Below are 24,440 nucleotides of genomic sequence, written 5' to 3'. Positions count from 1 at the left end.
CCCGCTCCCATGGGAGGTGTTGGGGGATGCAGAAGAGCGCCACCTGGGTTTGGCTCGGAGGCTGAAGCTGGTGGGGTGGAGGAAAGGAAGACATGGTCCTGCTGTTTAGTGGCAGAGGCATCATCAGTTCATTCTTGGACAGAGTCCGATTTTGACACCTCCTCTCATGCCCTGGGGACACAAAGAGAGGTGGCCTCTGTGCAAGCTTGGGGGCTAGTCCTCCCCAGGCCGTTTCCATTAGTCTCCCCTCCAAACTACTCCATGTGGAACATACTAGAATGTTTTTTGATACGGGCAATTGACACGGTCTTACATTTTTATGGCACCCTCAGACGGGACATTTGAGGAGAGTTGAATAAATGGAAAATACATGACTTAAAGGAGAAGATGTCTAGTACCCAAGCCGGCAACCAAGGGGAGCTGCCTCCACCCTAGACAAGGGAGGGCAGTTGCAGTGGAGAAAGAGGCCCCGTTCAGGAGCTGTGACCTTGGAAAGGGGACTCAGTGACCTGGCAGGGAGGTGCTGGGTGGTGCAGCACCAGCTTGCCAGCGCTTCCCACTGGGCGAATCCAGGCCCAAGCTGGAGCAAAGGAACCCAGGCCAACACTGCCTGCAGCCATTTTCTGCTGTGGGTAGGGAGATGGGGGTAATGGTGGTGATAGCTGTGATGGTGTGTCAGGGTGCTGAGGCCCAGCAACAGGAGTGTGTCCTGCGCCTGCACTCCAGTGTGAATAGAGTCTTAGGTAACACTGGGTTTCGTTTGTGAGCAGTAGGCATATGTAACATAGGTGAGGCCCTGAGACCATCCACCTGTGCAGCCTTGGGATGGATTGGGTGGGACTGGGCTGAACCTTTGTTCCCACAGAAGACAGCCTGCAAGGCACAGAGTGGAAGGTGTTGGTTGGGTATCTTAGCTGCCCTCCTGGATGTGTTCTCTCTCTGCTAGGTGATTTTACGCCTCTGCTGTGGTCTCAGGGCAATAGTAGGGACCTAAGCTCTGTCTCAGGGACTTGGGTCCTGCTTACTGGCGCCCTTTCAAGAGCCCGCTCTGTCGGTCAGCACACACTGGAGTTTGCCTGGATGCCTCAAGGAGAGGCAGGAAGCATTTATTCACCCAACAAGTCTTTCAGGAGGCTTCTCTAAGGATGGGGCCCCCGCCCTGGGGGTACCTGAGGGGAAAAACGGGCACAGACCAGGCATGGAAAAGTTTGTGGTCCAGATGAAGATGTGCAGGAACAGGTCTAGAAAGGCTCCTCACAAAAAAATGGGGGCCAAGGAGAGGTGTAGAGCTTGATGCGGCGTTTAAAGGCAGCTAGGACTTGGTTGGGGTCAAGGCACAGAGAAAGGCACAGAGAAGGAGGTGATACCAGGTGTCCCGAGAAAGTGGCCCATGGCGGGTGTGGTCGTGTGCAGCAGGCCTCTGACATGAGGAAGGCAGGGGACACTGGCAACACCCCTCCTCCGTCATACGGCGGTAATGATAGGATTATCTGGGAGGCTGCAAGGAGGATGTGCTGTGTGCAGTCCAGTGTCTTGCAATTGGCAATTACAGGCTCAGTGCACGCACATATGCTGTCAGTACAGGCTCTGGTCGCAGTCAAGGAGACTTGGGCCGTGGGCATGTGGGCCGAGTCTTCTGTGTGGAAACTGTGGAGGATTTCCAGTAAGGATAGCTCCCTTGCTCTTCTATCATGTGCTGTCTGAAGTTGCTGTCCTATATAATTCACAGGTCTGGCCCCAGAGTCCTCGGCCTCCTGCCTACCTCTACACAGCCTTCTTGTGAGCAGGGGCAGCAGAGCCAATCCCAATCCTGCTGTTAAAAACGGGTGTTTATGGGCCTGGAAACAGCAGTGTTGGGTCCAGATCCAGCTGCCTCGAGCCCTAGGGCAGCCACAGAATGGCACTTTGGAGGCGAGTCAGGCATCGTCCTCAGAGGAGCAGCCCTGGCTGTGGTGCTGGGGCCCAGGTGCCCTGGGGAGTTGGAACAGCCTCAACATACCAGGAAAAAGCAGACATCATCTCCTGATGAGACCATAGAGAAGATGGTCCGGGAGCGACCAGAGTGGCTCAACCTGAGCTTGGTGGTATAGAGCCCCAAGTCTCCAGTGGAAGCCAAATGCCCTGGACAGGGATGGAAACAGAAAACCCAAAGGCTGGTCTGAGGGTTATAGTGACAGCTCCTTCAGATACACATGTGGCAATGTGACATCAGACAGATCCATGGTATGCATGCATGCATGCGTGTGTGTATGTATGTATGTATGTATGCATGCATGCATGCATGTACATATGTATGCATATATGTATGCATGCATGCATGCATGTATATGTGTGTATGCATGTATGTATGTGTGTATAAATGTATGTGTGTGTATCTATATGTGTGCATGCATATATGTATGTATGTGTATGTATTTATATGTGTATGTATGCATGCATGTATGTGTGTATATATGTATGCATGTTTGTTTATATGTGCATGTATCTTATGCATGCATGAATATATGTATGTGTGTATGTGGATATATGTATGCATGCATGTGTGTGTGTATATATATAAATATATTATATATATATATATATGCATATATTTTGTAGTGCTGGGAGACCCTTCCCCCCAACCTCCCCAGCCCCCGTGGCCTTATATCTTCCAGGAGATGGCTCTACTACTGAGCTACACTGTCACTCTGCCTCTTCTTTTTATCTTAAACATTTGGAATAAATTCTGCCCTGCGCGGTTTTCCTGATGTCTTTCCCCCTCCCACCCATGAAGCAGGAGTTGCTTTTATTTCTCCCTGTTGACTGGCTTTGCCTGGCTTCAGCCAGGGGTGGGTGTGTGGTTGTTACTGTAGCTCCCGGGGGCTTTCTCTGCAGTGCTGAGCTTATGACCTTCATGTTGTGGGGCCACAGGGTGTTCACTGGCTTCTGCACACCCACTGTCACTCAGAACAGGGCAGCAGCTCTTCAGGAGGTTCTAGTGGTCCCGTATCCTCTCAAGCATTTTGTATTTCCATCCCTTCCTGTCAGTCATGAGGGAAATCTAAGGGTATGCATGCCACTCCTTAATCTCCCAAAGCTCAAAGCAGTCTCTCACCCCTGCCACACAGCCTCCCTTTCCTCATGTCTGAAACCAGAGTTCAGAAGACCAGACTATCTGGGCCTGAGTCTGCTGCAGGAAGGCTTTGGTATCAGCAAGAACAGGTCAGAGAAGAAGAGGTCTGGGATTGAGATGGGGTGGGCAGAACTCCGGGTCAAAACAGACACAGAAGCGGGTGTGGCCTGGGAGCGGAGGACAAGGTGGGGATGTCTTCTTGGGCCCAGACCCCTGGGTGCTGAGGACACTGGTGAGCACCGAGGCAGGAGCCCTGCCAGCCACCATGTTAATGACAGGCCAGGGAAGGCAGCAGTCAAATAAACCCACAATAAATACATAATTGCAGACTGTGGTGAGTGTTCTGTGCTGTTAGAAGGCCTGACCTGGCAGTGGCATCAAACTATAGGAGACTGTGCCCTTGGGGACGAGAGTGCCCCAGGGACTCTTAAAGGGTGTCCTAGCGAAATGTGGGTGGGGACTTGTTCTGGAAAAGTGCAGAGTGCAGGCCAAGGATGAGGAAATGGGGAGGGGGAGTGTCCCGTAACTGAAAATCATGAGATGGTGTGTCCATCATCAGAAGCCCAGGTTCCTGTCTTGTCATCCAACTGTTTCCAGATGAGGACAGATGATGCTCCAACTCTCTACACTCCAACCAGTGAGAAGAGGAAAAAAAGGCACAGCTCTATGTTGAAGGACGCTCCCTTCCCACTACACGTTCACCCACCGGCACAGCTACATATAGCTGCAAGGGAAGCTGGGAGATGTCATTTTCACTCTGAAGGAAAAGGCAAGGGTTGGTGTTGGGGATCTTCCTGCCAGCTTTAAAGGAAGAAAAAAAAAAAGCTAATGCTGAGAACAGGAGACTCTATAGCCATATGCAGGACTCAGCCATGTTTTTATTGAGGCTGTCAGGCCAATGCCAGCTTTATCACATGTTCACACACGAGGGAACCAGCTCCCAGGGAGTTGATTAGTCTGCCCAATCCAACTGGGGACAGCCTAAGGAGAGACAGGCTAGGAAAATCTAGAACTTTGACTCATGAGGTCTCTCCTCTCCTCTCCTCTCCTCTCCTCTCCTCTCCTCTCTTCCTTTCCTCTCTGTCTGTCTGTTTGTCTGTCTGTCTGCCTGTCTGTCACTCTCTCTGAATACTGAAAGCCTCGTGACTTTGTGTGTCACCCTGTCACCCCTGTACAGGGGCCGTGCTAATCTTCTCCATACCATCCCAGCTCTAACATATGTGTACACGATTTTCTCTTTCTTCAGTCTCCTTCTCTTTGGGCTCCTTGAGAACTAGATAGCCACTGTGACCTTTGTTTGTAGACAAGATTCCTCTATGTAATGCTGGTTGGCCTGGAACTCACTGTGTAGACCAGGCTGGCTTCAAACTCACAAAGATCTACCTGCCACTCTCCCTCCTAGATGCTGGAACTGAAGGCATGCGCCACCACTGCCCAGCTAAGGTAGACATTTTGACAGCTGTTTCCATTTCAGTGGTACTGGGGATTGAACCCAGGACCTCGGCTATGGTAGGTAGCACCCTTGCCCCTGAGCCATTCTCAGCCCTGGGTTCCGTGTTGTCTTCTTTTAAAATGAGCTGTGAAGGACTTTCGTGTGCACTGGTATTTTTTGGTTTAGTTTTTTTGTTTTTTGTTTTTGTTTTGTTTTGTTTGTTTGTTTTCCTCTTTCTTCCTCCTTTCCCCTTTCCTTCCTCCTTTATTTTTCACAGACAGGGACTTACAGTAGCCTTGGTCTGGAACCTGCTTTGTAGGTCAGGCTGGTAGAACTTATGGAGACCCTCTGACCTATGCCTCCCAAGTGCTGGGATTGAAGGTGTGCACCATCAATGCCTGCCCGATCCTTAACCTTCACCATGGCTCCGCTAGTTGACACTGTCAGCCCCTGGACCAAGGCAAGGAGGGCTCTGCTCCCTCTTGGTCCTGAGATCTCACAGAGAAGGGAAGAATCTGGGCATTTGGAATAAAATGCTGATGCCCTGTTTAACTGGAAGTTAGTTCAGAATGTGAGAGAAAGTATGCGTGGCTGCAGACAAGGCACCCCCCTTTCTGTTGCTTTCTACGTCATTCCTGGGCAGAGGTGCAGATGGGACGGACATTCCCTGGTTGGGCAGACCAGTCCTTATCCCTGGGGCCAGCCCTTGTGTCCTTGCCCTGTCAGAGTTGCAAAGGTCCTTTGTTATCACATCAGCACTTCGCAGAGGGTGTTTCTGAGGTTCTCTGTCCACAGGCAGGCCAGTCTGCCAGCCCACATCCTATCTCCCATCTCCCTGCGACTGTGCTTGAAGATCCTTGTCTGTGAGCCACCTGGTGTCTTATTGTAAGTCTCACGCCACAGATGGCAAGGCTCTGATACAAGACAGGAGGCTAAAACCTGGACACTGGTGGTGTGACTAGAAAACCCCAACTCCTCCTCTGCTCCTGCCTCTGGCTAGGACCTGCCCCAGTCTGGCAGGGTCCTCGGTGCCCAGGTAGCAGTGAGGGCTCAGCTTCTTGTAAAACTGTTCTCAATCACATTCTATTGCTGTGGGGTAGATGGGTGCTCTACAGAGAGACTGTGGTCTGTCCAGTCCAGAGTATTGGCCACTAAGGGACTGCCCGAGTCGTGATGGAACGGCTCACAGAAACCACAGAAGCAGGTGAGGTGCATGAACCACAGATGACGTCAGAAGTGTGAAGATTTTGGTTTTATTTTATTTTATTTATTTATTTTTTTTGAGACAGGGTCTCTCACAGCCCAGACTAGCCTCAAGCTCTATAAGCAACCAAGTGAGGCTTGAATTCTGACCCTTCTGTCTCTACCTCTCAAATCCTGGGATCACAGGAATGGGCCACTAAGGTGTGGTCATTTGCCTGTCGGAATCCAGGCCAGCTGTGGACACTAGAGAGTCCTATGACGTGATCCTTTCTGTCCACAAGCCCATTAAGGAAGCCTTGGGCTAGTTTGGGAAGATCGTGTGCCCTCTTTGTTTTCTGGTGTGTGTGCCTTTGGGTGCTGAGCACACAGTGGGTGTGCATAGCCAGGCACAAGCCAGTATGTCTTCTACCTTCTGTGCCACACACTTTTAGTCTCAGGCACTGAGACACTTGCGCCATGCTTTTTAACAACCCTTGGGATAGTTTTTCTCTTTCGGTTGGTTGGTTGATTTTCTGAGGGAATACTGTAAAGGGTTAGTTGTCTACTTGAGGCTGAGCTGCCGCTCTCAAAACAGCTGTTTGCAAAGCTGGGCTGCCACCCTTTTGGCTAGCCAGCACTTCTCAGAGGCCATGAGCTTTAGGCGAAGACAGCCAGAACAACCTCTGTTGTGTACTTTGTTCTAAGCCATGCAGGACAGCTGGGTGCACCTGTTTATGACGGGGAGGGGGGAGGGGGGCTGGGGCATACTCAGTTTGAATTGGACAGCTGGACGTCACAGTTGCTAGTCTTAGCCAATAAAATATAAAATGTTAGGTTAAATTCAAACTTCAGATAAAGAATGAGTCATTTTTAGTATTAGTATGTCCCAAATATTTCATGCAACATTTATTTTATTTTTTATTTTTATTTATTATTATTATTATTATTTTGGTTTTTTGAGACAGGGTTTCTCTGTATAGCCCTGGCTGTCCTGGAACCCAATTTGTAGACCAGGCTGGCCTCGAACTCAGAAATCTGCCTGCCTCTGCCTCCTAAGTGCTGGGATTAAAGGCGTGCGCCACCACGCCCAGCTTATTTTTTATTTTTTATTTTTTAAGTTTTTCAAGACAGGGTTTCTCTGTATAGCCCTGGCTGTCCTGGAACTCACTTTGTAGACCAGGCTGGCCTCGAACTCAGAAATCTGCCTGCATCTGCCTCCTGAGTGCTGGGATTAAAGGCATGTGCCACCACGCCCGGCACAACATTTATTTTACAAATATTTTGTAAATTCACATTTTATTTTCTGAATTCAAATTAAATCCCAAGTTCTGAAATTTATCAGCGAGTCTGGTTCCTGCCAGCGTCCTGGTACCAAGAGTGCTGGAGACAACCCACAGAGAGGCCGGTATATGGGGATCCCCTCGTGACCACGCCCAAGAAGGACTTCTATGTCTATTGTTCTCCAGGAGAAAGCTCTGATTGATTGGCTCATCCTGGCTCAGCTGCCCTCCTCAAAGCCAATCACCATTGCTGAGGGCAGTGTAAGTGCCGTGATTAGCCTACCCTGAGTCATGTGACTAGAAAGGCACATGGTCTATAGACTCAAGTGAGAGCAGGGAGTACTTTACAGCAGTCTGTAGACACGGAGTAGGCTCGTCACTGTCACAGCCTGGGCACTGAGGTCGTGGTCTTTTGATGATTTCTTGGTACTTAACTTCATTAAAATTCTGAGCGTTAGAAACTAGAAGTGTCGTTGCAGGCACCTCAAATTGCCCCTTCTGCCTCCCAGAGACGGTAGCCCTAACCTAGGCTGCCTGGTGCCCTTGTTTTCTGCCTGTCAGGATCTTGTCCGTACTCACCTCCAGCCCTCCGCATTGCTTCCCTTGCTTGGAGGTATCCCAAAATGGGAGACATGTTAGGGGCCTCGGGCCTAATTACTTCACGTGGGGTCAGAGAGGGCAGCTGAGGGTCTGGGGGTGGGGGAAGTATAATTCCCCAGCAGTGTGCATCTCCTCGCGTGCCTGCTCACCGCAGCCCCAAGCCTGTTTCTCCCGAGTGGAAACAGATCTCCGGAAAAGGGGCAAGATCACAAACGTCTTTTGAGGCTTGCAAATAAAAATTACTGTTTTAGCTTTCCCTCCCCAGCAAACCCAGGATGCTTGGAGATTGGGCAAGGTGAAACCTCAGGTGAGTTCCAAATTAGCCTAGGGAGGACAGAAAGACAGACAGCTCAGAAGGAAACAGACAGTGGTATGCAGGTCTAGATCACAGCTCTCAGGCGGAAGGGCCATGCACTTAGAACCCTTCTCTGATGGTCCAGGACATCATCACAGGCCTCTTTTGTAAGCATGGCTAATCCTGACATCTTGGACCAGGCTGCAGTCCCAAGCCACTTCTGGCCACCATCGGGGGTTTGAGTCAGCTGCTGAGGGAAATGGGACTGAGCAGGAGGTAGTGGCCTGGTAGCCTAGGCTGGTCTTGTTGATCTCTCACATTTACATTCTGAGGGTGTGGGCTACCTGTCTTGAGTGCCCCCGTGAACAGACAGGGACACCCTCTAGCTGGCATGACCCATGGTGAAATATCCCTGTACACCCGTAGGAGGCCAGAGACACAGTGGAGGCACACGGAGCCCTTAAGCGGAGCTCGTACGCACAACCCTTACGTGGAGCCGGCACGCGGAGCCCTCAGCTGCTTGTCCTGTAACCCTCCTCCGGACTTGGCAGCTGCCTTCTGTGCCGCTGGGGTCTGAGGCTCCTCTGGCTTCAGGAAGGCCCTCCCCCAGGCCCTCAGGACTCCAAAGGGTTGTATGGAGGTCAGACGTGTCTAGACTACAGAGGTTACCCAAATCCCCAGAGAACTCTCCTTTAATATTGCCCCAAACTGGTAGTGATAGGGCGGAGGCAGGACCCATTCCTCTGTCTACACGGACTGGGTGTTCTCAGGACTCCTTTGGGTGGGGGTAGGGTGAGGGGTGGGAGTGGGGACCAGAGCCTCTGTAGAGGGATTGACTGAAGTCTGCAGAAGGCGTTCTTCTGAGCAGCGACCAGTCAGAGCCCCTCCTCCACAGCCCTGTCTGTAGCAGGGATGGTTTCACCTCTCTCCTAGGGCCAGGCTCTATCTTGGTCCCAATCTGGCATTTGTTGCCACCAAAGTTGGTCCAGGTTTTTGGTGAAGAAGGTGTGTGTGGGACCCTCAGAGCTATCTGTGGGGCCACACAGCACCCCTCCATTCCTTCAGAGGTGTGACACCCAGGTAAGTCTTCCCGAGATAAGGCTTGTGGGGCAAAGGAGACCTGCAGGTTGAATGATCCGGCTGGGGCCCTGCTCACTCCTGGGACCCTCCCCTGCCAACGCCGCACCCCCCCCCATGCTCTACGTGTCTCTGATCTCTTTGTCTCAGCCTGCCCAGCTGTGGGGCTCTCCATGCTCCTGGCTCCTGGAGAGTCCCTCACAAATGTGGAGAGAGGGGCCCATCTCTCATCTATCAGATGGGGATGGCAGGCAGGCAGCAACTTTACATTTAGTGCAGATCTCTGTATAGAGGATGAGCAAATGCAGCCTCACCCTGCCCCTCTGTGTGCCCCACAGAAGCAGATGCCCCAGGAAAAGCCTAACCAATACAGGACCACACCCCAAGGGAACCTATTGCCACCGGGCTCCCAAGGAGCTGCTGGGGAGAAAGAAGCTGGGACCCCCTGTCCTGACAGCAGGAGGAAGCCTCTGTTCCCTGTGTCCAGTTGTCTAACTGGGGTCTTGTTATATCCTCACATCTGAGTCCCACCAGGAGCTGTTGAGACAGTGAACCTGGGAAGCTGCCTCCTTACGATAGGGCCCCTGGTAGGGACTGGGTTAGCCCCGCCCACATACTGATTCCCACAACCCTCACCCTAGTCTCATAGCAGGTTGGGGGCGAAGCCTGTGATGTAAGAGTAAAATCAGAGAGCAGACACTGCAGGGCCTGGGTTCCCCATGTCCCCACTTGCCAGCCCTTTGCCCTGCCTACCTTTTCCCAGAGTAGGCTGGAGGACTGGGTTATAGCCTTATGGTTCCCTGTCAGCTACAGTCTGGTGCCTGGGGGGCAGAGAGAGAGGGCTGGATGCGTGACCGAGGGAGAACTTCCTCATCGCTTTGTGCCGGTGACCTGTGGAGATGTGAGGAGTGTGTCCAGGAGTGGCTCAAAGAGCGAGAGGCTGGATCTCTGGTTGTCAGAGTATAAAAATGGGGGCTCCACAGGGCCTGTGGGAATAGCGGGTGGGGGTGGGGAGGCTGAGGTAGAGGACTGGCTACAGGATGGCAGAGGTGAGGGTAGGGAATCATGCTTTCATTGTCCTGGCCGGCTACTCCAAGAGCTTCCTTAGCCTACCTGTGAGCCAAGGCAGCCCCTCCTTACCTGCCTCTGCTCCTGGATGCTTCAGACAGGTTGCTCAGGCAAGGCTGTGACCCCAGGGTCTCTGAGCACCTCTCAAAGCTGGTGAGGGCTCCTCTACGCCTGGCCTACGTAGTCTCAGTGCTCCACCAGCCCCTGGCAACCTTGCCAGGGCTGGGGCCCAGCAATTAAAGCCCCCTCGTCTCCAATTCGTTTGTAGTATTAAAAACGAATTGCGATCAGCCGGGTTGTCATTTCTACCTGATAAAACATCACTTTTATTGATCTCTCTTCACCCAGTGCCGTCATTTATCTTGCCCCAGCGTTTCACATAATGGCTCGTTTGTCTTGATCAAAGCGGAGTCTTGCATGTTTAACCCTCAGGACGCCACAGCCCGTGCGTCCTCTCCACGTCCCCCCTGCCCTTGGACCAGTTCCTGTTCTGAAGGCAGCAGGTCCTGAAAGGCCAGGACCACAATGTCTGAGGGAGCTTGGAGACAAACAGCCAAACTGAGAGCCTGCTCCAGCTGAATTGCGTTCCACCTGTGTCCCTTGGAGCTCCTATGGGTAGGTCCTGAACTTGAGGGCTGACTCAAGCAGGATGTGTGCCCCTGCTTGGGTCTTGCCCCATTCGCCACGTTCCTAGGTGTGTGAGCAGCACCCCCCTGGCCCTGCCTAGTGCTCTTTCATACCCGTGCCTTTGTCTTGGTGCAGAGTCTCCCCCAGGGTCTGGACCAGGCTGGCCCCTTTAACTCTGACCCAAGGCCACCAGGGGAGCCATTTGTCTGTGGACTCTCAGTGTTCTTCGGGTGATCTGCTTGCCAGCAAGTAGCTGTAAGCTCCATCCTGCTAAGGGCTTTGTCCTTGAGCCTCTGCCACCCTCCGCTCTGTCCCCCTCCCCACTTCTAGCCACCGTGTTCGTGTTCCTCTTCCCTCTACTTGCTCTGCCCTTCCTGGGAGTCCCTTCTCCAGGAAGCTTCCTGGATCAAATCAGGGACAATCAGAGCTGCTTGCTTCACCAACCACGATTGTCCCCATTAGCTTAAGAACCCAGTGCAAGTCACCGAAGTGTTCTGGGTTGGAAACAGCATGACCCACCTCATGTTGTTGTGAGGTATTATCTTGGCCACCTAGCCCCAGTGTAGTTGCTGGCCCTCTGTTTCCAGCCTCTCTGCCTGCCTGTCAGGGATCTGGAAGCTGTGGCGTTGTAAAGCCCTGGTGTCTTGGAGGCTGGCTGTTCAGCTGCTCCCTGCATGCCTATGGCTCAGCTCTGCTGGCTATGGTGGACTTGGTTGGATAGAGAAGCCCAAGGCCTGCTGGAGGGGCTTCTGCCAGGCTTCATGGCAGACATAACTGACACCCTCCAGGCTCTGGCCCTGCCCACTGCCTTTCATCAGAGCTTTTTTGTATGACCTCCTGAGCAAGCTTTTGTGTTCTGTCTCCATCTCTTTCTGCTCTCTGTGTGGTGTATGTGTGAGTCTGTATGAGTGTGTATGTGATGTGAGTGTGTGAGTTTCTGGGATAAAACCCGGAACCTTGCATAACCCAGCTATGCACTCTACTACCAAGTAACAGTCCCAGCAAAATAGGCTCAAGTGGCAGAGAACACTCAACACTTCCGTCTCAGGGGCTCCAGGAGCCATGCAGAGACCCAGCCTCCCTGTGCCTAGCTGTGTCCCAGCCAAGAACTCAAGTCCCTGCAGTTGGATGTGTCAAGTGCACAGAAGGTCCCTGGGCCAGAATCCCCGTGCATTGCACCCTAGCTCCCAACTGTCACTTTGTCTCAGGCCCCAGGTGGGCACGAGGCAGTGGACACTGCCTCGAATGGCAGGACACCTTTCCCAAAGGTCACGATTACATATAACTCCAGGACTGAGCGTATAGCCCCCACAGCTGACTACTGCACCCTGCACACCTGACCTTAGGGTCCTTACCTATCAGCTTTTGGTGGGACTTGGAGTGGTGTGAAGGAAGAATTTGGTGGTAGTCTACGTAGCTGATACCTGCTGGACCACACAGGCACTTAGAGCTTACCCTGTTTCCGTGAGAGGGGCATCCCTTAGCAAAGCAGTTCAGGGAAGGGCAGGAGGTTAACACTGGAGAGAGAGACATAGCCGGTGGGCAGGTCTGGGGTGTGTGTATATGCACATCTGTACACATGGAAGTGGGAAGCTGAGGACCCCACCCAACTCCCAGAGCCAACCTTCCTGTTGTGTATGTCCTGCTGGAATTTCATCTCAGGGATTCAGGAGAGAATTACAAGTCCCAGCTGTCTTGCCTGGTCAGTGTTGGGCTTTCTTTGGCTCTGCAGCCTCCTGATCAGGCCACATATGGTCCTGTCTCTCTCCCTCTGATCTTGGCTGCTAGACTTGCAGTCAGTCCTCTGCTTAGCAATGAGAACTTTTTCCCGGAAGAGATAGGGTCTCACCGTGTAATCCTTGGCCGGCTTGGAACTTGTTATGAGGACCAAGCCTGCTTTAAACTCAAGGGGGCTCGTCTGCTTCTGCATCCTGAGTGCTGAGGTCACAGGCGTGCGCCACCACGTCTATCAAGACTGTTTCTTATTATTCTTGGCGTAGCTGTCTGGCAGGAAATTTTTTTTGTTGTTGTTGTTGATCAAACCCATTCAGCCCTCGGCAAGGCAGTGTTCACAGTATGGAGCAGCGGGTTGGGCTCTTCTACCACTTGGCCTGTGTTTTGTGGGCTCTACTGTACGAACTGGTTCAGGCTGGAAAGGTGACTAATATCCAGACCTGACTAACAAGTCCAGCTCCAGGGTCAAGAAAGGCCTAAGACTGGGGATGGGGTACGGTGGAGTCTCTAAGCCTAAGGTCACCCGAACCCATGCTAGACAGTTTTTCCTTAGTCCACACAGGAATGACCATGTGACACACATAAAGGAGGCAGGTATAGTCACAATCCGGACCACTGAACACCTGTACAATAGTCATATATTTATTCTTAAGCAAGTTATCAATAAAAAATTTAATAGTAAAATGCCTTTACATAGAGTCTGCTGTTCATAAAACCTTTGTTTTTTTGTTTTTGTATTTAGTGTTTACATTGAAAAAAAAAAAACCAACCAACCAGCCTCTTAGTTTACACATTTACAAGATTCGTGCTTTTTACCACGTTAGCCACAGTTGGGGAGGAGGGGTCACGCCATTTGCATGTACACACAGAAAGAAAGGAAAAGGATGGGGGGGGGGACCTAAAGATAAAGACAGAGCAAGAGGACAGTTCAGCAGAGGGCAGAAGAAACTCGGAGAAGGTAGCACACAGGACAACAGCCTTTCTACTTGCTCCGGGGCTCCTGGGTACTGGGGTTCCCGGCAGCCTTTCTAGTGACAGCCCTGGTCTTGATTCTTAAGTCACCATCTTCCTGATTCCCTGGCTGTGAGCAGGACCCTGGAGGTCATCTCTTCTGATGACCACCAAGGATGGAATATTGCACTCATGCGGAGAACAGAAACCCTCAGGGTGGTGGGACAGCCAGGAATGGGCACCCTTGGTGATCCTGTGGACCACCAAGAGGGACCCTTGGTGATCCTGTGGGCCACCAAGAGGGACCCTTGGAGCAACTAGAAAGAGAAACAGAGTCCCTGGGATCAGGACAGACTCGTGGTGGGCCTGAGCAAAGGAAGAGAGGCTGGGGGTTCCCAGTTAGGGCTGGGTGACCTCCAGTACTCCCCACTTCCCGGGAAGCCTTGGCCGAGTGGACACTGGGGAGCACGGGTGCCACAAGGCATTTCTGAGAACAAAGGCTTTTGGTCCATGGGTCTAGCCTGCTCTTTCCATCATGGGAGAAGTGAGGACTGCCTGGCTTTCCTGGTACTTGGGGGTCAGGATGTGTGTACAAGAGGCCAGAAGGGACCCTTGTTGTATATACTCTGTGCATGAGCCTGCCATGCTATCTGCCCTGCTGAGTGGCTATAAAAAAGGTCCAGAAACTGTGTGGGTGTGGGGTGGGCAAAGGGGCTCCAGGATCAGGGTCTAGGTTGAGAGAAGGGGAGCCGGATGGCCCCCCCTCTTTGGGTGAGCAGCATCAGCCTTTCTACTGTTCTGACTCCAGAACCTCTGGCTCAACCTCATGGCTATCCACACTTGAGGCTATCCAGAGGTGGTGGGGCCCCCGGGAAAGTATCTGGTGGGGAAAGGGGGTACGTCTTAGTGGTGAGAATGTTCTTATGCGGAACTGTGGACCAGCCCCAGGCGGGCCCCAAATTCTGGCCCAGACAGGGACCTGGACCAGCTGCACCATTGGAAGCCCTGCAGCTCTTGGGGGAAGGCAGCTGTTGCCCTGGAGGATAAGGAAGGGGCCGAGAGCTGGTGGGGACGGAGGGGGCTGGGGGCCGCCTGCACCCTGCTAGAGCAAGGCCAGGCTTCTCTCCCTGTATCAAACTGGCCATGGAAACGGAAACCAGAAATAACTTGGAATATTCAGGAAAGAAAGTCTAAACATCCATTTTTCTTATTGATATTTCAAAATATTTGTTCATTTGTTTTGTTTTAAACAGAGGTAAGAGATACGTGGCTGCTGCCATACTCCTGGGCTGGAGAGTGGGGCAGGCCGGTACGGGCCTGCAGGCTGATCCTGGTTCTCATCTTGTGGTTGGAACCCCTGGTCGTTCCAGGGGACCGCCATCACTGCCCCCAACCCCAATACTTTCATGGATGGGATGTATTGAAAGGAAATAAACCGCAGTGTAATTTCCTTCACAGTTGGCCCCCAAGAGATTGGAGGGTATGACTGGGTCTCATGTGACCATCCCACGGCCTTTGGCCACGCCCCCATTCCAGCAGCCTCTGCAGTCACAGATGCCCCTGTTGGAATTCAACTAGGCTGAGAACAGTGCACTTCCAAAGAAAACCCCAGGACAAAAAACCCTACACGCACACACGCATACACACACGCATACACACACGCACACACACACACACACACACACACACACACACACCCTCGTCGCGCATCCACCCTTGTCACAAAGGTGGGGAAAATCCTTTTCCACTTTTTCCCCCATAAAACTTCCCCACAGAAATACAATATTTACATAGAGAAATAAATAGACAACACACCTGATTTCTGCTTTCCCTGGTGGGAGACAGTCGGAGGTACTAGGGAAATATGGCTTGGATTCTAATCTCTCGAGAACTGCGGTGCAGCGGCAGAGCAGCCAGTCCCCGTGGGACCGGCCTGGCTCTCCCCCTGGAGCAGCTAGGATGGGACTCGGGGGTTCTATCCTAGGAGCTCTCTCCAGAGAACTTCGAAGAGAAGCCTGATCCCGCCTTGGGGGGGTTGCATATTTGCTCAGACCAGCTCCTGGCTGGCTGACCTCTTGGCTGCAGTCATGGGCGAGGGTGGGCAGAGGCAGAAGCAGCTCAGCACAGGACGGGCACACCGTCAGCTGTCACCAGGCGCCCAGTAGTAGGATCATAGGTGCCTGCCAAGTAGTACAGGTCCTGCTGGTCCTGGTACTTGCGGCCCCGCATCATCTGTTCATACTGCTCCCGGCTCACCACCTGGCATTTGTGGGAGATGGTCTGCACGTCATTCTCATCTTCGTGGCAGGACTGGTACAGTGCATTCTGCCGGGTGAGGGAACACATACAGTGTCGGGACCGGCCTCGGCAGAAACATGCCACACCCAAGGAAAGCGCCCATTCCCCCAAAGACCCAGGGCAGGAGCTGGGCCCCCACTGCACCTGCCCACACCTTACCTTCCCATCACTCTGCCGCTTCCCCAGCTTGGTCTCCTCTGGGTGGTAGAACCATTTGACCTTCACCACCATGTTGCTGCCCCAGGACTCCCACAAGCTCTCGATGCGGCCGATGTAGGGCAGGTTGGGCCGGCCGGCCGAAAGGAAAACCGCACAGTCCCCGATGCGCAGCGTCTCCTTGCCTCGGACAATGGCCTTGTAGAATAGTTTCCTGGCTTTCCCCTTCATGCCTCGTCTCTGCAGGGCAGACCAGTGGATACGGAAGGATGAGGAGGGACCCAGAATGCTTGAGAAAAGATGGTGGCCAGGGAAACTGAGAGCACGCAGAGGGGACAGGTGGTGTGTCTCTGCATGTATTTGGGAGGGCAGAAAATGGGCACAGGATGGGTGGAGAAGTGTCATGGCCACCATAGATTCCCTATGAGGTGAGCTACACTCGGAATATCTCCGCACACTGGTCATAACAGAAACACCAGCAGAGTTCAAAGGCAGAGACACAGATGAGATGCTCACTGCAGTCTGGCTTACAAGGGTATAAAGAAAGCCCACAGATAGCTGGGCATGGTGGTACACTGCACCTTTAATCCCAGCATTCTGAAGGTAGGAGCAGGTGGATTTCTGTTGAGTTCCAGGCCAGCCTGGTCTACAGAGCAAGTTTCAGGCTAGCCAGGGCTACACAGTGAGACCCTGTCCAACCAAACACCAAAAAGCCAACACCACAAACAAGCGCAGGTCCCCTGCAGATTAGTCAGCAGGAGTCTCCTCTGGTGGCACAGCCAAGGGGCAGAGCAGCGTGAAAAGCAAGCAGAACACACTCCCAATGTGCGGGTCATTTGTGTGACCTCTAATGTACCCATCACAGTGCTGGCTATTTGTCTCATTAGGTTACTGGTGGGTTTCTGTCGTGGCCTGAGGGTTTCCAAAAAGGCTTAAGAAAATAAAAATTGAAATAAAAACCAAAAACAAAACACCCCCAAACAAACAAACAAACAAACAAAAAACCAAAGAAAAACCAGGGCTGCAGAGATGGCTCAGCAGTTAAGAGCACTGACTGCTTTTCCAGAGGTCCCGAGTTCAATTCCCAGCAACCACATGGTGGCTCACAACCATCTATAATAGGATTCGATGCCCTCTTTTGGTGTGTCTGAAGACAGCTACCGTATACTCATAAATGAAATAAATAGATCAGGGTTTATACTCATAAGTGAAATAAATAGATCTTTAAAAAACAAACAAACAGCTGGGCGATGGTGGCACACACCTTTAATGCCAGCACTTGGGAGGCAGAGGCAGGCAGATTTCTGAGTTCGAGGCCAGCCTGGTCTACAGAGTGAGTTCCAGGACAGCCAGGGCTATACAGAGAAACCCTGTCTCGAAAAACCAAAAAACCAAAAAGCCAAAACCAAGACCAAAACCAACAAACAAAAAAACCCCAAACAAAATTCAGGAGAAAGATGGATCTGAGTTCGAGGCCAGCCTGGTCTACAGAGCAAGGTCCAGGGCAGCCTGGGCTACACAGAGAAACTCTATAGCGGGGGGTGGGGGTGGGGGGGAACCCTTAACCAACAAAAACCAAACCACCACCACCAAACCCAAATAACAACAAAAACTATGTGAATGCACAGATCCCCCTATAGCTAGTGTTAGGGACGGACGGTTGTGAGCTGCCCTATGTGGGTGCTGGGAGACAGGCCACCTACCTGCGTGGGGTTTCCCGACCACTTCCAGAGCTGCCGGGCAGGCAGGAAGGCTGAGATCTTTGGCCGGTTTTCTACGGAGGGCAGCCGCTGCCTCCGAGAAAGCTCTTTGGCTTTGGAGAAGCTCAGGGCCTCCTTGCGCTTGAACTTGGATTTGCTACCACTGGGGCCAGCCCCTGCACCTGTGCCAGTCACCCCAGCCCTGGACAGGAAGCAGCGCTGGGCGTGGGTGTGCGCGTGGGGGCTGCTACCCTTAGAGCGCAGGGCTTCGGGTGGGGCCAGGAGGGCGGGCACAGGGCGGGTGAGACAGGTCTGCAGCAGCAGGGCGGGGTCCTCGTCATCTGAGCTATAAGATGAGTCCTCATTGTCTGAGGAACAGAGGCTGGACGTGGACACGGAGCCTGAGGAAGAGGACGTGGACGAGCCAGAGGAGGACGACGACATGGATAGGCGGGTGAGGAATCGGGAGGGTACACCGGTGGCCAGCCCCGGCCCATCCTCGTCCTCATCGGAGTAGGAGCTGGGGCAGTCACTATCACAGGGCAATGGGTACTTGCGCAGAGCCAGCCCCATGGGTAGCGGATGCACAGGCGCCCGACCCTTCTTGTCCTTGCCAATGAGGGCTGGGTGTGTGTAACTGGGGCTGCCAAGAGGTCGCCCCAGCTTGGGTCCAAAGTCCTTGTCGCTCATGAGCAGGGCCTTGCAGTTTTTGTTTTTGGGGGAGGTCACACCCTCATGGTCCAACTTAACCAGAAACTCGCCGCCTGCCCGCCGCCTCCCGGCCTTTTCTGTTTCAGCCCGTTCAGCCTTCTTGGCCCGAAGCAGCTTGTGGGCTCCTCCGGGAAGGCCTGCCCCAGCCCCTCCAAGGAAGGGTGTGTAGGAACTCGCCAGGCTGCTGAAGGAGTCAGCTCGGAAGCTGTTACCAAACACGGGGGCAGCCATGCTATGCATGGGAAACAGGGTGTCCCGGGCCCGCAGCTTCTTGGTGCTTCCGTTGAGTTGGAAGAGGTTCTGTAGTACCCCCGGCCCTTTGCCACCTGCCGCTGCCGCCGCAGCCACCGCTTTCCGCTTGGTCTGAGCCACTGCTGACCAGCTCAGCAGGGGGCTGCCTCTGCGGCCTAGGAAGTGGTCTGAGGCCCCCGTGGGGGACTTGGCACCTGAGGTTAGGAGGTCGACTTTGCCTGGGGGGGAAGCCAGGTAGGGTCAGCTGTACCTGCTGGACCCACCCAGCTGTCTCCACTCACCCCTCCCTGACCCCAGCAGGCCCCATGCGCCTCCCAGTGACCATACCCCCAGGGGCCCTCCCTTCCCAGTTCTCAACAGCTCTGCAAATACCAGCTTTGTCTTTGCTGCCAGATTTCTTCCCAGGGGTCTTAGAAGTTTCAGGGCCATCCGGTACTTTAGGGGACAGGCTGGGTGTGGAGGCTTCGCTGGGTGGGTGGCCTTCATTGGCTGCTTTTTTGGTCCTCCGGCAGCTGCTGGACACCAACAGGGCTGGTGAGGGCTCTGTACCTGTGGAGTGGACAGAGTGGTTGGTAGGTGGTTACCACCCTTTGTGGAACACTGGGAACATCTCCAGTTTTGGTGAGGCCAAAGTAGGAGGGGGCTTCCGGGAGCTGCTACAGGCAGGGGGAGCCCCACCCTTAGGTTATATATTCCTGGGGTGCTCACACTGGATCTTGAAGTCCGGAGGCAACAGCCTGATGTTAGAGACAGCTATGTGGCCTGTGTCTCCATCATCAAACTCTACCACCACAGAGTCCAGGTCTTCTTCATCGCTTGAAGCACCTGCAATGGGGCGTGTCCCGAGTAGGTGTCAGCCCAGTTTACCAGAAGCCAGGGGAGGGCAGGAGGACCACAGGGGAGCTGAGCAGGGTGCTTTGCAACTACACTGGCAGCCTGATAAACCAACATGTCCCCCCTTGGCTACCTGGTATTCTATCTACTGGCCCCACATACAAGCAGACACACGCCCTAGCTTCCCTTCACACATACAATGGGGGAAAGACATCACTCTACATCTCCTCCCAGAAGTGTCCAATAGACTCCTGCCTATCTACCTATTCATCTGTAGACCTTTATTTAGTCTTCCCACCCCGAGGGCCCTACATGGCTGTTCTGTCTAGGTGTAGTGGGATGGATACTTCACACAACCCAGGCATGGGATTCTGGGTCCTTTCCCTGCTGGGCCTGCTCTGATCAGCTGGACATCTCCCCCCACCCCCCACCCCAACTTCCTCACAACTGCCAGTGAATTGATCTTACTGGTCTCACTTAGGGCAGACCCAAGTCTTGTCTTCCTCCACCCTCCAGGATAGCTGGACTGTGGGTAAGAACTCTAAAGGTCACAGAGGGGCCTCAGCCCTAGTCCCGGCCTCGAGCATGCTTACCTCGAACCACATTGCCTGGATATAGACACCGGGACTTCTGACTCCAGTAGGCACAGACCCGGGTACCAGGTGGCAGGTACCGACTGGACTGTGGCCGGACATCAAGAACCTGCAGGGAGCCGCAGAGCGGTAGCCTGTGAACAGTTGGGTCTGGCCACAGGGTTCAGCGTAGGGCCAGGGCAGGGTCTTCCTGGAGGTGGGGAAAGCCACCAGGCTTGTTTGCCCGGGCACAGGCCCATGCTTACCGCCTCCTGCAGCAGCTGTTCCAGCGAGTAGATACGCTGACGGTTGCCTCTCTCCCCCTCAATGACGATGCTGTAGCTGAGGGCGTCGTAGGGGTGTGTGAGGTTCCCGCAGGAGACCCACTGCCCCACACATCACAGCCAGGGTGCGTCCCTCCCACCCAGGCCCGGGGCTCACATGTCGGGGGGTTGCAGGGTCCTGACACTGCCCGCATACAGCAGGCTGTCCTCCTTCGGGATCAGGACGGGCAGTCCATCCTGCAGGTCTTCCTTGTGGATGGTGCAGGACCGTGCTGTAGAGGAAGACATCAGTACTGGGCCCTGGATACACCCACCCATCATTCCCTCCCCGGGCAGTGGCCGTCTCTTCCTTACCCAGGGCGGCGCTCTGCTCTGCGCTGAGCTGTACACCAGCTTCTTCCTCTTCCTCTTCCTCATCTGAGAAGCTGCTGTCATCTTCGTCAAACTCAAAGTCATCCTCCACAGCAAAGCTCTCCAGCAGCCGGCTCACTGCTCGCCCCTGGCCCTGGGGGGATGACCACAGGGGTCAGAGGAGGAGGCTGGAAGGGTCCGGACCCCCACTAGGCCCCGGCCTGGGAGGGCTGCTACCTGCTTGCTGACAGCCTCTCTCTTCACCTTCGTCAGCTTCCTGCTCTTTCCCAGGATGGCCTTGGCGTTGCGGGCTGACAGAGCGATGGACAAGGCCCCATTCTTCCGCTGGTCAAGAAGGGTGGACAGAAAGCAGCAATGAGGATCGGAATGGCTTCCCGGCCAGCACGGGCTGGGAAACGGGGCTCAGAGTTGAGTGGGGGAGGAGGAGGCTGTGTCCTTCTCCTTGGGATGCCCACTGACCGCTCTGACATCTACTTGACCTACCCTCAGGACTGGCTGCAACATGGCGCTCTTGCGGGTGGCTCTCTTGAGGCGCTCACTGGCAAGTTTGCTGCCCTCCTCTCGGCAGGCAAAAGTCCGGGTGGGACTGAAAAGGGCGTCTCTGCTGGTGGCGGTCCCTGGCTCTGTACGCAGGCCAGTTTTCGCCTTGCCCTTGGCCTTCTTCTTGCCTGGTGCACCCGGGGGCCGTCGTCCTGGCGCCCGCTCCAGCTTGGCTCCCACCTTGGTCTTTACTGTTCGTCTCTTGATCTTAACCTCGCCCTCGGGGCTGGACAGGCGGCAGGCCCCTGTGGGAGGGAGGCAAGTGGTCACTGGGACCCTGGTTACACAGCCCCTGTCCCCACTCTGCTCTGGTTTCTCAGTTACCTAGCAAGCCCTGCCTCTCCTTTTTCTTCTTAGCCTTCTGGTTGGCTTCCATCTTGACCACGGAGGAAGGTGAGGGTCCCAGTACTGCCACACCAGCCCCTGGGTGCAACACCAGCCCAGGCTCTCTGGGAGCTGCCTCTGTCCCCAGGAGTGCCTGGCAGTCCTCACTGTCATAGCCGCTGCCTGAGAACAGCGAACAGCGGAGAGGACTCGGTGACTGGTGTTGGACATGGCTATTTGGGGTGGACTTAGGGAGTACGGCCAATGAAGATACTGTCATCTTCTGGGCTGCTCAGGGGTGGGGTACCAAGCGGTACCCTAAGAGTATTTGGCAGGGGGTGGGGACCCCCTTGCAGCCCCACCCTGCAGGACTGAGCTTCTCCCTGGGGAGTCCCTCTTTCTGTATTCTCCGGGCCAGCTGGCCCTTGCTTCCTGCCCCCAAAGCAGCATTTCCTCTCAGTCTTAGCCTTGGGAGGAGGGGCTCCGAGGGAGGAAGCATCTATTTTTCCAGGCTGCCTCTCTGGATTTGTCTGCTGGGGAAGGAAGAGATACCCCACCAACTGCCGGATGCTGCTGTAGGGCGGGGGTGGGGAGGGGCTATTTTTAACAGGCTTTCCAGGGTGTGTCCAGGGCTTCTTTTTTGCCCCGAGAAGGGTGTGATAGCTCTGGCCTGGGGACAAAGGCTCCTTCCCAACCTTCCTCAAAAAGTTGTCCCTGGATCTGTCCATTTTACAGACTTCGCTCGGATCTGGTAGCTCTGACCCCTGCGCACCCAATCTTCAGCCCCCAGGTGACCAAGGCCCAGACTCCAGTCACTCACACCGCCAACTTGCCTGCCTCATGTGCCACAGCCACTGCGGGTTGGGCTTGGAATTTGTGCATCTCCCTGCCACCTTCCCCATCGGGGTGTGGATGCCGCACCGCCCCTGACGCCGTGACGCTCTTGGCTCTAGATAGCTTCTTCTGGATGCGCCCACCTGGGGCAGCCTCTTTGCACTGGAAGGCACCGAGGCCGGCAGGCAGCCCTTTGCTCTTGACCTTTGGCTTCAGCCGGGCCACCTTGTGGGCCACCGAGGATGGCAACTCGGCCTGGCCACAGCTCTTCTTGCACCGCACCTTCTCCTGTGAATGAGATGTGAACGTGCCATCCACAGGCACGGCCCCTCCTTAGCCCAGGGCATGTGGGTTTCCTCTGTCATGGTGGGACCCAGAAAACAGCACCTCTGAGGACATCTGGCCCTGGCTGCCTACTGGAGCAAACACCCGCCCATCTATTTAGCGCCCCTCCACCCACTTCATATGGTAGAACGGGTGGGGGCCCAGGAGCCAGAGGTGCTGTATATTATGGGTATATGCTGTTTGCTTTTGTGAAATGGAAAGATTAAGAAGAGTTCCCTAGGCACACTAACCCACCTATGCCTACAGTGCAGAGATGGGAGGAGGCTGCACGGTCAAGGACAGCCTGACCTACAGAGCAAGTTCTAGAGAGTCAGGGAGCAATGGAGGCTGAAGCCACCACCACCACCACCACCACCAAACTATGTCAAAATCAAGCAGGCAAGAATAAAATCAGCCTTCTGACGTGGAAGGGGACAATAGGACGAGGTAACAATAGGTCTGGGACCTTGGAGAAGGAGAAAAGTGTAAGGACCCAGGATTCCACCGGGCACTGCAGACATGGTGGTCAGAGCCAGGCATTTTGGCTGTGGATTTCCCATCTTCAGTACACTAAGAGAACCCGCCACACTTGGAAAACTATATCCAGTGTGCCAGAGGCAACAGCCCCTGGTTACTATACCTGCCAATATATGACATTTCCTTTAACCAAGGTATCCAAAGCTCACCAAACCCTAGCTGGCTCACCTGAGCCTAACACCCAGTACCCGTTCCTAACATCTCATGTAGGGTGAGGGCGAGGGCGAGGGCGAGGGCAGAGGCCTGGAGACACACCGAGGAGACGGACTGCAGGCCAGTATAAGAACTCTTTCCCAGTTTGCTTCGCTTCCTTGGGGGCTCATCACCTCGTAGCTCAGCACACAGCAGACTTAGGCTTGCACGAACAGCCCTAGGGGAAGGTAGTGGTTGGTACAGAGGCAGGGCCTGGGTATCAGGACCCCTCCTACAGTCACTATGGTATGTCCTGAGGGGCAGACCTCGTGCAGGGCACAGCCTCCTGTCTGGACGGTTAAGAGCAGGCCCTGGGTGTGTCGGACCAGTCCTGAGCTGTTCTACCAGCTCCTGGTGGTCCCTGGGGCCCTCAAATCTTGACTCCTCAAGCTTCACCCCATTCAAGGGTGAGCTATCTCATCTAGGCTGGTAGCTGGGTCAGGGGGTCAATATGGTCAGGAAGCTACTGAGGAAACAGCAAGAGCGATCCTGCTTGATTCCCCCACACCCCTCTGCTCTTGTGCCATGTGGGCAGACATGTTGTCTCCCAGACACCCCAGTGTGTTCAATGTATGATTTCATTTCCTTCCTAGTATCCCCTCCCCGTGAGGAAATAACCTCTGCCTGTTTGCCCACAGCTAACAGGGGCTGGGGTTTGGCCCCCAACCTGTCAACCCTTTAGTCCTCCCAGAGACAGAAGGAAACTGGCTGCTCGTGAAAATGAGTGGCAGACGGGGACCAGGGCCCTGACCTCATATGGCCAGACACTGTTCTCCACCTTCCTGTCCAACAAGGAGGCTGGACCTCTGGAGGCAGGGAAGGCCAGGCAGGAAGCCCCTGCAGCTCTAGGGGCCTCCTTGACCCCAGCTTCCTGCCACCTTTCCTGGCCCCACTTCCTGCACGGAGGAGGCCCAGCCTCCAGGCCCAAGGCCTGCTGCCCTCACTGGGTTCTGGAACACAGTTGGAGAGCCTGGACAGGAGCCGGAGCTGGGAGGAGGTCAGGAGACCTACTCTTTGGAAAGAGAGGGCTGTGACCGTGGATCCTTCCCTACCCTAAGGCCTCTGGGTTCTCTGGGTCATAGGTGACTTGGCTACAGACTTATGCTTACTTGCTGGAATCTAGGATAAAGTCCAACATGGGCAATGTGGCCA

The 24,440-nt window shown here is 54.2% G+C and overlaps 1 protein-coding gene across 1 annotated transcript in view; it reads right to left on the bottom strand.

Moving 5' to 3' along the window:
- Positions 1 to 13,078: 13,078 nt before the first annotated feature.
- Positions 13,079 to 24,440, bottom strand: part of Bahcc1 (BAH domain and coiled-coil containing 1) — a 60,775-nt gene continuing 49,413 nt past the window's right edge. Inside the window, exons 15-28 of the mRNA XM_029483812.1 lie at positions 23,352 to 23,466; positions 22,235 to 22,523; positions 21,402 to 21,584; positions 21,021 to 21,322; positions 20,754 to 20,861; positions 20,520 to 20,670; positions 20,323 to 20,437; positions 20,148 to 20,223; positions 19,903 to 20,011; positions 19,184 to 19,300; positions 18,848 to 19,024; positions 17,516 to 18,693; positions 15,816 to 16,052; positions 13,079 to 15,683 (exon numbers count right to left, since the gene is read on the bottom strand). Of these exons, the coding sequence (XP_029339672.1) occupies positions 15,477 to 15,683; positions 15,816 to 16,052; positions 17,516 to 18,693; positions 18,848 to 19,024; positions 19,184 to 19,300; positions 19,903 to 20,011; positions 20,148 to 20,223; positions 20,323 to 20,437; positions 20,520 to 20,670; positions 20,754 to 20,861; positions 21,021 to 21,322; positions 21,402 to 21,584; positions 22,235 to 22,523; positions 23,352 to 23,466 (3,364 nt within the window). The 3' untranslated portion in view covers positions 13,079 to 15,476. The remainder of the gene's footprint in view (positions 15,684 to 15,815; positions 16,053 to 17,515; positions 18,694 to 18,847; positions 19,025 to 19,183; positions 19,301 to 19,902; positions 20,012 to 20,147; positions 20,224 to 20,322; positions 20,438 to 20,519; positions 20,671 to 20,753; positions 20,862 to 21,020; positions 21,323 to 21,401; positions 21,585 to 22,234; positions 22,524 to 23,351; positions 23,467 to 24,440) is intronic.

The sequence above is a fragment of the Mus caroli genome, chromosome 11 (genome assembly GCF_900094665.2).
Source record: "Mus caroli chromosome 11, CAROLI_EIJ_v1.1, whole genome shotgun sequence".
Lineage (NCBI taxonomy): Eukaryota > Metazoa > Chordata > Mammalia > Rodentia > Muridae > Mus > Mus caroli.
Note: the sequence above shows the minus strand (reverse complement) of the source record. Positions and strands in the feature narration are given on the sequence as shown.